Genomic DNA, 12,965 nt, shown 5'->3' on the forward strand with positions numbered 1-12,965 from the left:
AACAGCAATATAACTATCAACCATTTGTATTATTAGCTGATAAATTTAATAAATAATTTTTTTATGTTGTCAAATACACATTTAGCTTTAAAAATACTGCTTCTACGTAATTGCAAAATTTGGTTGGCATGTACTTAAGCATATAACTGTAATACTGAATAGGTCCTTGGAAAATATGACTTTAGGTCCTTGAAAGTCATTGAAAAGTCTTTGAATTTTTTTAAAAAATTGAGTGGGAATCCTGTACATGACTCCCTGAGTTGGACAGGGAAAACCTGGAATTGTCAGGAAAAATTTTAATTTTTTTAGAAAAACCTGAAAAATTTCTATATCATGCCTGGAAAATAGCCAGTCTTTGAATTGTCAATAATAGTAATCAGTTATTGAGATTAGAGTTACATTTTAACTACAATTATTTGTTATAAAAATTTCATAGTTTAGTCAAACTGATATGTTCCCATCTCCCATTCAAGGATTTTTTTTTTTTGCTCACAATATCTAATATTTGGCATTAAAAATAAATAAGATTTCTGATGAAAAATTGCATGGTATAGATAAAATATGGGCTGGATTTTCATTGAACTTTACCTGGAATTGTCAGAATTTTTTTTTCCCGTCTGACATTAAGTGGGAACCCAGTTATATAGCCGGTAACCTGTATGCTAATAGAAACTAGACGAGATTGACATAACTAGAAATGACCAAAATTATTGTTTGGCAATAAGTTTTATAAGAATAGCTTATATTTAAAAACAATTTAGAGTAGTACTAGAAAGTTAAGTCTTTTTGATATTTTAAGAAAACAAATATAGTATTCTATTTGTAATTGTAAATTCATTACATGTAATGAATTTACACTTACAAATAGAATGTGATTTGTTAATTTAGAGTGTTAGTTAAATTTGGCTACATATTTCAAAGTTCTTTATTTATTTTTGTAATTATATAAAGTATTATAAAGTATAAAGTATTATATTAGCCCGAATACTATACATCATTACATAAAATATTAAAAAACTCTGCTGCTGTGCTATTAAAAAGCACAACATAAGTGCTTCATGATAAATTTCGAGAAAATTGTTCTCAACAACAACAGTTTTCCTTCTATTGCTAGCGCTAAATAGAATACTAAAATAGAATTTCTAATGCTAAAATAGAATTTCAAGAAACTGATAAAACAAATCTTGTCTTTGAAATAAACTTTCTGGACATAAGTAGTTTACCATACAAAAATGCCAAATATATAAAAACCTTAATTTTGCATTTTTTGTCACTTACATGGATTTTTCTAGTGCATGGCAGTATAGTTATTTTAATTTCTTCCATTTAAGTAGGAAAAAATCTTTTCTTCTGTAGCAGTTTGTCCATGGTTTTTACCACAGTGCTTAAAGGGTGCCTATTTTTTGTTGAGAAATCTGGCTATGCACCCTGATCTACTATTCCACTGAATGTTTGTCTTAAGATTTTGAATGAAATGTTTGAAGTAACATTTATATATGCATACCTGCCAAGTCTCCTGTTTTTTTAACGAAGACACCCGTATTTTACAGCTATCTCTTTACCTGTATATTCTCAACTTTCTCTGTAGTTGTTGAAGAAATTAAAAAAAATATATAAATAAATTGGTGATAAAATATCCATTGATGACAAAAATCCTTCTCTTATTCCTCAACAGATGGTAATATTGTCAGTACTGCAGTATGTTGAGTGTTAATAGTTTAGGTCGAGCCGTTATGGCTCAGGGGATAGAGCGTTTGCTTCCCAATGATTTGGAACCAGGTTCGAATCCCAGCAGTGACTGCTCTAAACGAATTCCGAATCTGGTTTGGACCGACCACAGTGCTAATGTGAAATATCTTCAGTGGTAGATGAATCACGGTTTAGAGTCCCCTTGTCGTCAGGCCAACCGTGGGAGGTTTTCCTCTCCATGTAACTCAAATATGGGTTAGTTCTATCAAAAAAAGTCCTCTACAAAGCAAATTTCTCCTATTACTTGATCCAGGAGTTCCCTTATCTTCTGGATTGTGTTTAAAATTACAAGGCTACAGAGTTGAACATCAGTAGTCGTAAACCCAAAATTGAATCGGATAGTAAAACAGTGTTTTCATTACAGAAAAAAAAATGGGAGAGAATTTCTCACCCTTTCTCGAAAACAGGGTGAGATTTCAAAAAGTTAAGTGAGATTTCTAAAAATTAAAAAAAACCCGAATAGACTTTTAAAAAAAATATTTCTTTAATTATAATAAATTTTTAACATCTTCTGATTTCTAAACCATTGAACATTGAATATTTTTGCTGCATTATCATATGGAAAATGTTCTGTATCTACTTTTTCATTAGCTATTCTCATTAGGTTTGCTCAAATGCTTACCAATCGATCTGTTACGATATTTTGTTTTAATTCGGCTTAGGGGGGCTAAATAACCTTGCAATAGATGCTGAACTATTCGGAATCACTCATTAAATTTGTNCTACAGAGTTGAACATCAGTAGTCGTAAACCCAAAATTGAATCGGATAGTAAAATCTGTTATTTTATTTCTCCAATGTTGGCAGGTATGCATATGCAAAAGTTTGACCTGTTAACGAACTGTGGATAAAAGTTTCTTTAAGTAAAAAAGTATTTAAGCAATCTTAGAATGAGCAAATCACTTTTCTATTGAATTTTGTGCATTGTTTACTTAATTTGTATATAATATTCAATAATGTAGTTATTATTTTTAAATTGTATATTTTCCAGATGATTTGATATCTCTGCTAGATGCAGGTATTCACAGTGATCATCCAAGTGTTATTATTGATGCAGATGCTATGTTTTCTGAAGATATGTTTGGCTACTCTACACTACGTAATAGATCCGGAAGCCGCGGTCGCTCTGGTATGAAACTGAAATCATTATGCATGTTCTATATTTTCTGAAATAATGGGAAACAGGGGAATTTTACTGCCGTTCATCAGTCATCATCATAGTTGGCAAGACAGCCCAATGTTTTCCTCTGAAGATTTCTCCATAACTACTTCTGATTTATTTTTGATATCCAAGTATTTTCATTAATTGCAATTAAATCAGACTTCACCGAAATAGCACTTCTCAACCGCTTTCTTGTTCCAGTGTGTCTAAAAAGCTCTAACTTTTTTATTGTGTTCCATCACTCATTCGAATCACATGATCCATCCAATTCATTCTATTTATTTTTATGTACTGTAAAGTACCTTTCACCAGTACTTTCACAAAAATTGACCCTGTAAAAACAGCTTTTTCACAAATATAAGCACAGTAAAATCGATAATTTGACAAAAATGATTACTATCCTAGCAAAATTGGCACCTTCTCAGAAAGAATGATGATTGAACGCTTTGCCCTTTTTTCAGAAAATAATTCAAGACACTAACATATTTTGTAAGAATTATGAATCTGTTTAATGGCACATACCTCACCCTATTCTTACTTGTATTTATTTAAAATTTACATATCACGATTCATATTCAGGTGACTTAATTACGCATTTCAATTCATATTCACCAGTTTTGAAAATCATACATTGTGATTGCTCTTGCAATTCAAAAATCAAACTTTGCGATTCGTATTCACTTGTATTAAAAATCATATGTCACAACTCTTCTCACAATTTAAAAATTACACATCGCTATTTGTATTCACATGATTTTAAAATCACACATCGCAAATCGTATTCACAAGACTTAAAAATCCGATATCTATCTTTATTCACACAATTTTAAAAGTGATGAAGGAAAATCCCTCATGGAACACTAGGATGAAATTCCAAAACTGGTGAAGTTATTACACCCAAGCTTAATACTACTGACATCAACAGTTTCTGTAGAAAAACTTTTCCAGAATGAATTTAGAAATTCGTTAGATTTTCATTTAGTGGCCTTGAAAAGCTGTCAGATCTTGTAGATTAAATAATCACATGAACCATTTTATATCCTTTTAAGTGTAAGAAAGTGTAATCAAGATAAGTATTGTAAAGTAATGCAAATTTGAATTAATGTGTATTAATTTTAACTAGTAAGTGTTATATTAAATAAGTATTTGTCATAAAAAGTTTTAAACAAGTATTTTAATAATTTTCTATAAATAAGGAAAAAAAATTAAATTAATGTTTTTTTTTTTTTTTTTTAAATCTTTACTTTTGAACTAATTTTCTCAGTGAAAATTATGAAGCCTTACATTTTTTCACAAAAATAAAATGGCTCTAAAATTTTTCTTAAAAATGGGTATAAGTTAATTTTGTATTAGCCACTGGGTATTAAAGAATTGTAATTAATTGTAATACTTAAGTGCAGATTGACAAGAATCTTGATTTTTCTAAAGTAGTTAAATGTCAGATTTTTTTTTCATTGAAAATAGATTTTTTCAATTTGTTTTTCCATTTTTCCATCAAACCTGTCGCATTTTGTTTTAGTGAAAAATTTTAGAGTTTTATAATTTCTTGTGAGGAAATTTCTTCAGTTGTGAGGATAAAAAAAAAGGGGGGGATATTTTCCTTAATCAGGATTGCCACTCCGGAGGGAGCACAGGGAAAACCGGGAAAATACAGGGAATTGAAAAATCGCCTAAAATAACAGGGAAAATGCAAGAAATTTAGATTTTTTCTTTACAAACTGGAAAAAGCAGGGAATTTTATTTCTTATTTTTGTTTTTTAAAAGATGGTAACTACGCAAAGTGTATTCTATGTAATATTTAAGGATGATGTTTCGGCTATACTAAACTATTTCATTTGCTATAGCATTATTTAAGTATGTTCATCTGTTTTTCTAGCAATTAAAACTAATAAATATAGTTAGTCCAATATAGCTCACACAAGAGCACAGTAATTGTTGTTTCCTCTTAATATATTGTGTATAATATGCACAGGGAAAATACGGGAATTTTTCCAGATTTGAGTGGCAACCCTGTTAATTATCGAAAACTATTATATATGCATCCTGTTGTGCAAAATATAAATGAAAAAAAAAATTGCAAAACAGAACACTCCAGTGCATTTTTTTTATAATACTGTAGTATCACTTTTTGCCATTTAACAATGTGAATGTGGCCTTCTGTTTTTCACTATTTTAAGTTTTTTTTATTAATTTAGTTAGTCTTTTAAGCAGTACTTTTAAAAAATTTTTAGGTGACCGGGAGAGGGAAGGTGAGAGAGAGCGAGATTCAATGTTTCGATTGAGAGAGAGGCAATATTCAGGATCACGCCGATGGATTGAAACCACACTGCGAGACAATAGCTCCAATGACAAGCCTGGTGAGAGCGTAGGTACATCAGACAGCAAGAAAAGAGAAATAGGTGACTGCAATCCCCTTTGGCTTTCAGATGAGTTGGAGTTCTGGCCAGAAAGGGTAGGTAACTTTCTTAATACGGTGAATGCCTGCATTCTTGGTGTGTGTTGATCAGACAATAAAAATAAATGCAGTAAAATGATGACTGTAATAAAAAATTACTCATTATTCATATTGCCTGGTCTTCAAAACAGAAATATTTTTTTCAGATAAAGGGCCATTGTCTTGTTTTTAATCTTGATGTAGTTTCATACCTGTCAAGTCTTCTGTTTTTTAACGAAGACTCCTGTATTTTATGACTATATTCTGTTACCTATATATTTTTACATATTTGTTGAAGAAATTAAAATCTTTTTTTTTTTATGATAAAATATCTATTGATGGCAAAAATATTTGCCTTATTCCTTAACAGATGATGCTATTGCCAGTACTGCAGTATGTTAAGTGTTAATAGTTTATGTTGAGCTGCGATGGCATAGGGGATAGAGCGTTCGCCTTCCAATAAGGTGAAACCACGGTTCGAATTCCAGCAACGACTGGTCGATATAAATTCTCCATCTGACTTGCACCAACCACAGTGCTAACATGACATATCATCAGTGGTAGACGGATCACGGGTTAGAGCCCCCTTGTTGTCAGGCTAATCTTGGGAGGGTTTTGTGGTTTATTCTTCTTCTTTGAAATATCATATTGTATTATTCAAATTTAAATACTAAATAAATTGAAAGGAGTGTTATTTAACACTTCAAAATCCCAAGGGAAAATAAACTGTCTAGGAAATTTTCTCTACTCTTATTTCTTACAATTTCATTGAATTGATAAAATAATATTAAGAGTAAACCTAAATCCCTTTGTGGTGTGACCGTATCAGAAAACTATTAAGTGCTTTTGGAACAAATAGGTTTTTACAATAACAAAATAACTTTTAAAAATGTCAGAATGATAGTAAGAGTTCCCACAGGTTAGGAAGAACAGGGAAAACTTGGAATTGTCAAGGAATTTTTATTTTAATTCCAAAAATTAGGGTATAGTCAGGGAAAGTTAGTTTTTTTTTTATACAAAAACCTTGAATATTCCCCAATATCATACCTGTATATAACCAGTCTTAAAATTGTCAATAACAGTAATCAGTTATTGAGATTCTTGTTAAATATTTCTAACATCTATTGCAATTATTTATTATAAAAATTTTACATTTTAGTCTAACTGAAATGTTACCTTTCTCATTTAATAATATCGTATACAGAAAATTAACATTTCACATTACAATGAAAAAAAATCTATGATCACAATTTTCAGTGCGCTTATAAAATGTTTTACTGCTCTGATAGTTCAAGAAATTTTTATAATAAATATCTGACATGCATGACTAGCAAAATATGCAAAAAAAAATTTTAATATATATTTATTAAAATATTTACATAGTTAACTGTAAAATTTGTTTATTAGATTCATTTTAGTAATTTATCTCATTTCTGAAGATGCATGAGTAATTTTATAGATATAATTATAATTTTAAAGTGATGCTTAAAAAATTTAATTGCATTTTGATTGGTAATGTGTAATAAATATACGTATAACATGGAAAAGATAAGTACATAACAATATTAATAAGATAATAAAATTATATATATAAAAATAACTCTATGACGAAGGGGGAAAAAATTTACAGTTCAACTTACACTTTACTGCATTAATTTTCTTATACACTTAAAGGTATTTATGTAAGAAATTGTCTTTAAAAAAAACATTTTTTATTGTAACTGAACTAATATATGTAACTTATGCGCATAAAGTGATTAAATTGCTTTAAAGAAGACATTATAAATTTAAACATAACTTAGAGTTGTGTAATTTTAAGTTAAATCAGTCAGATTGCTTAGAATACTTACCTATTCTAACTTTAAAAATGGTAACAATTTTGTGCTATATGTACAATTTGTAATAATATTGCCCTCATTGCTCAGCAACTATTATTAATTCTGAGCAATTTATTCTTAAAATGTATTTTTGTTTTAACTATTTTCTGTTAAGAATCCTGTAATTAAAATAATTCAGTGTTACAATTTGTATGTTATGCTGTTGCTAGACTTAAAAGTTATAATAAATAAATAAATAAATAGAATTTGANAAAAATCTATGATCACAATTTTCATTGAAATTTACCTGGAAAAGTCAAGGAAATTTTTTTCTGAAATTGAGTGGGTGTAATGATAATTTTTCTAATTACTTAAATGTTTGAGTGCACTTATAAAATGTTATACTGCTCTGATATTTAAAAAATTTTTTTATAATAAATATCTGACATGCATGACTAGCAAAATATGCAAAAAAAATTTAAATATATATTTTTTAAAATATTTAATTAGTTAACTGTAAAATTTGTTTATTAAATTCATTTTAGTAATTTATCTCATTTCTTAAGATGTATGAGTAATTTTATAGATATAATTTTAAAGTTATGCTTAAAAAATTTTATTGCATTTTGATTGGTAACATGTAATAAATATACGTATAACATGGAAAAGATAATTACATAACAATATTAATAAGATAATAAAATTATATATATAAAAATAACACTATGACGAAGGGGGAAAAAATTACTCCTCCTGCCTAAGTTGACCTTTAAAGCAATATATCACTACAGTTCAACTTACACTTTACTGCATTAATTTTCTCATACACTTAAAGGTATTTATGTAAGAAATTGTCTTTAAAAAAACATTTTTTATTGTAACTGAACTAATATATGTAACTAATGCGCATAAAGTGATTAAATTGCTTTAAAGAAGGCATTATAAATTTAAACATAACTTAGAGTTGTGTAATCAGTCAGATTTCTTAAAATACTTACCTATTCTAACTTTAAAAATGGTAACAATTTTGTGCTATATCTACAATTTGTAATAATATTGCCCTCATTGCTCAGCAACTATTACTAATTATTACAATGTATTTTTGTTTTAACTATTTTCTTTTAAGAATCCTGTAATTAAAATAATTCAGTGTTACAATTTGTATGTTATGCTGTTGCTAGACTTAAAAGTTATAATAAATAAATAAATAGAATTTGAAAAAAAAATTGTTCCAGTTTTAAATATATAGTTGAATTCTAACCTGTAGACTTTTAGTTGAGTGTTTGCCATTGCATTGTGAATTACAATTCTAACATTGAAAAATTTCTTGACTAATACTAAAAAATTTCTTGTATGAAATTCATTTATTTCCAAATATTTTATATCCTCGAAAATATTTACGAGTGCAAATAACTTTTTTTCTGTCTAAGTTAAAATTGAATTGAAGAGAAAATTGTCTTCCTTGCAATATTTATTAGAACCATTCTTCATTTTTTTTAGATGGGGCAGTGTAAAAGATTTATTCAGATGGGTGCTCTCTATTCTGAACTTGTGGCTGTAACTGCATCAGGTCAGCTTTGTCAATGGAAATGGAATGAACCAGAACCTTATCGTGTTGAGGTAAGTTTTTTTTTTTTTTTTTTTAGTTTTCAGGTTTCGGTTATCCGAATAAGTTTTATACAGGAAATTTTGAGCTTTGCAGAAGTGTCCTTCTTTTGTCATTTTCATGATAAAAGTGAAATGTTTTTATTAATTCAAATTATTATTCTTGAGAACATTTCAAACATTGTTAGAGGGAAGTCGTGGTGGCTCATGGGATAGAGCATTCACTTTTCAATAAGGTGAACAAGGTTCGTATTGTATTGTGAAGTATCCTTGGTGGTATCCAAGTAAGACACATAATAACTAAAGTATGATTTTAATAAAACAGCAAACATAACATAACAATAACATGCTTGCAGCACATAACAAGGTTAGTGATGAACATCTATTAGGAATGTGTTTATATACTCTCTGGAAAGGTAAGGCAGCGCCGCTATTCAGAAACTACAGGCTGTCGTCGTTGACTCTTAGTGATGACGGAAGGTGACGTCGATTGACATCACAACACCCCTTTGCCTATTGATTGGGCTCAAAATTACAAGGCTACTGAGTTAAACATTAGTAACCGTGAAACTAAAATTGGGTCGGCTGTTCAACGATGTTTATAAAATAAAATAAAAATATTGCAATAGGAGGGTTTGGTACAAGTTTTTAAAAGTTCAAATTTCTTATAACTGTTTTAGACCCTTAAGATGTTCTTTTAAAAAGTTGTATATTTTAATACTTTACCCCATTCTTAGGCTTCCAGGTTCTTATTTTTGATATCTCTCAAAAGAAATATGATCTGTTTTATGTAAAAAGTCTGATACTCAATAAGGTTCAACATGTTTTTAAGATCTGTTACATGTTTAGCATGTGATTTTTTTTTAAAATTTAATATTTATAATAAAATTAGGTTATATTTTAGCAGTTTTTCACACAATTGTAAAATTAGATTTTACCATACTTATTTAAGTAAAATATTTAAGAACTACAAGAAGCTATTTTAATTTCTAAGAATTTCATTACACTTACTTCTCCTTCCATATGTTGCATTTTAGTTTCCTTGTATTTAAAAATAACATATTAAATAACTTGGAAATGATTACTATTATTTCAACTAGTTTGCAATTATAATCTGTTAAAAAAAAACTGTTTTCATATTTGATAGTTCCTTTTGCTCTTTCCTTTTCTTCCATGTAGAAGAAAGTTATTTCTTCCATAATGAACTTCTCCACTGCAGAAATTTGGTATCCCTGATTATGATAATTAAACTATATTGTTAATAATGTTATGCATAATGATTGATGATATAATATCGACACGAGCATAGTTCATTAGGGTAGGTTACATAGTTACTTTATTATATAATTTTTTTTTGTGAGGATTTTCGAAACTTAAAGCATTATTTAGAAATGAACAAAGGCACATTGGAAGTGGGGTAGAGGTTGAGGAGAGTAGCTTTTGACCATGTCAACCGTCATCCATGAAAAGGTACCCCGACATAGAGTCGAGTTAACATGTCTTATATACTAGTGAATTGTAGTTGTAATTTTGTAGTGGTAGATACACTACAAGGTCATAGTTGTTTTTATATTTTCATGTTGCTTATGTTCTAATTTTAATATTCTCTTTATAGACTCCTAATGTGTATCACCCAAGAACTGTGGGATTAAGTTTAAGCGGGGAGCAAATAGTGCTACTTTCAACCTGTTCCGTACGAGCAACAGTGGTGACTGAAAGTGGAAAGTGTGCAACGTGGTTGGATGACAGCCTGTCCTTAATTTCTTCTAAGTTAGACCATTCAGCTCAGGTGTTTCCCGAATTTCAGTTGGAGAAAATTGTTTCATTGCATGTATGTTCTTTGTATTCCTGTGTATGTCTAGAATCTGGTGCAATATATTGGTGGTAAGTTCCATATTTATGTTTGATTACACTAAATCAGGTCAACCATTTATGTTTGATTACACTTATCCTTTATTTCCTGAAAAAAAAGTTTAAAAAGTGCTTAAAGGTGTTTATTTTTGATTTACTTTTTTAAAAGCCCTTAAAGGTACTTTTTTTTTTAAAAAAAATTGTGGTTTGTAAAAAGTGCTTAATTTTCTATCTTTTAAAAAGAGATTTTTTTTCTTTGCTGTGTTTGTTCTAAATGACAAAAAAAAAAAAAAAAAAAAAAAAAAAAAAAAAAAAAAAAAAAANAAAAAAAAAATGCATGATTTTTGCATTTCTCTCTGCAATATTTATCTGAAACTAGTTCTTTTTTTTTAATCATGATTATGTAAAGCTTTTGAGAATGATTTTGAATTTTATTGATTTCATGTTTATCAATTAAGAACTTTAAACCATAGAAATTTTTTTTATTTTTTATTACTGTACAAATCTTAGTTCTGATTATTTTTTTTGGAAAGTGATTTGAAATATTTTTTGAGTACTTAAAAAGTACTTAAAATGTGCTTATTTATTGTTGATAAATCTGGCTATGCACCCTGTAGGAGGTAAAACATTACAATATGGAAACAATGTAAAAATCTTCCTTTAACCCTTCTCTCCCCCGTGATATTGACGGGCTGGAGTGTTCTTTAGTAATGCATCAATAAGTATAAAACTAATTCATTTTTTTTTTGCCCGGAAAACATTTTATTTCTCATTTTACACACCATGTAGCAGTACCGGATATTTTTAAGGTAATTGTAAATAGTTAGTTTATTTTAAACTAGATACTAGCACTAATCAAATACCTGTAATTGGCAAAATATACACTTTTATGACCTTTTTCTTGAAAATTAACCAATCGTTAAGGGGTTAATAAAATCATTATCATCATTATTTTTCTAAAATAAAAGTTTCCTTAAGACATAAAGTTTACAGAAGGAAAACTCTGATATTTTTCTTGTGTTTTGAAAATTGGGATTTTCCATTTTCTCAAGTTTTGATAGATGCGTTGTATATGAATGAATATCATATTTAAAAAAATAAATAAGTAAGTTATAAAAAAATAAATAAATAAAAATTAAAGTTATAGATATTCATTACACATCTAAGAGAAATTAAATTGGAGGAAAAGAATTAAAAATATAGAGTGAAATGCAATCCAAATGAAATCTTTATGAATAGAAGAAAGTTGTAAAATAACTATCACCCTTAAATGTCATGATTATCGCTCATTCAAACTTTTAATAAAGTAAATCTGTCTTCATTAAATGTATGAAAAGTGCTTTATACTTTAATATGAATTTTACATCTAAGATAAAAAATATTGAAAGCTACAATAACTCATTAATTTAATAAAAATATACAAAACTGTTAAAACTTAAAAATGTTCTTTTACTCTTTAACTTTTTTAAAGCTTTCGCTGCAAATTTTGCCAATAAAGCTAATATTTTAAAACCTTCCTATAAATTTAAAATTATATTTCAAGTTTGATTAAAACGTTTAACATAAATTCAGCAAAAGTATGAATGTTGCAAGCAATTTAACTTAGTTTATTTGTAAAGGTCAAATTTGATACATTTATGCCTAAGTGTTTAAATTTCGGTTTATAAAAGCAGCCGTTTTATAAAATCGAATTTTCTCAAAATGAATACGGTGGTTTTATATGCGTTTTAATATGTGGTGATCACTATATTTTTTTTAAAAAAAACTAAAATCAATTCAGGTAATTCCTTCATTTTTTTTTGATGATAGTTTTTTTGGAAATTATTTATCATTTTCAGTTTTTTCATATGTTTTTTCAAATTCCAATATTCTTTATACAATGATATTAAGATGCGCAAATTTCGAATTCGAGTGATAATTTTTTTACTCATTCGAGTCTTGATGATTCCATAATAATTTCACATTGTTCATTATATGATAGATTTTGTGCAGTTATTTACCATTTTTTTCAGCCCCCTTCACATGGTTTTTCAATTTCAGATATTTTTAGTACAGTATAGAACCCGTTATCCGGAAACTAAAAAACCGGAACGAAATTCGATGAATTTCTCCGCCAATTTTAAAAAAAAAAAATTTTTCTTCCTCATAAGATTTCAGGATTTTTCTTTCTTTTTTGAAAGATGTTTTCCTTACCATCATTTTGGAAATAATCATTAGTGTATTACTTCATTGTTTTTTCTTCTTTTTAAGATTATTTCCAAATATTTTTTTTTTTTTAGTTTGACTATAAAAAACGGCTTTTTGTAGCGATTCAGAAAACTGGAAAAATCAGTTATGCGGAATAGTGA

The 12,965-nt window shown here is 28.2% G+C and overlaps 1 protein-coding gene across 12 annotated transcripts in view; it reads left to right on the forward strand.

Annotated features, from left to right (window-relative positions):
* Window positions 1–12,965, forward strand: part of LOC107456149 (E3 ubiquitin-protein ligase hyd) — a 98,806-nt gene that overhangs the window by 12,282 nt on the left and 73,559 nt on the right. For all 12 annotated transcript variants that reach the window (XM_071178255.1, XM_071178258.1, XM_071178257.1 and 9 more), the window contains exons 7-10: window positions 2,740–2,877; window positions 5,142–5,362; window positions 8,662–8,781; window positions 10,382–10,650. In XM_071178255.1, coding sequence (XP_071034356.1) covers window positions 2,740–2,877; window positions 5,142–5,362; window positions 8,662–8,781; window positions 10,382–10,650 — 748 coding nt within the window. The remainder of the gene's footprint in view (window positions 1–2,739; window positions 2,878–5,141; window positions 5,363–8,661; window positions 8,782–10,381; window positions 10,651–12,965) is intronic.

Source organism: Parasteatoda tepidariorum, chromosome 3 (genome assembly GCF_043381705.1).
Source record: "Parasteatoda tepidariorum isolate YZ-2023 chromosome 3, CAS_Ptep_4.0, whole genome shotgun sequence".
Classification (NCBI taxonomy): Eukaryota; Metazoa; Arthropoda; class Arachnida; order Araneae; family Theridiidae; genus Parasteatoda; species Parasteatoda tepidariorum.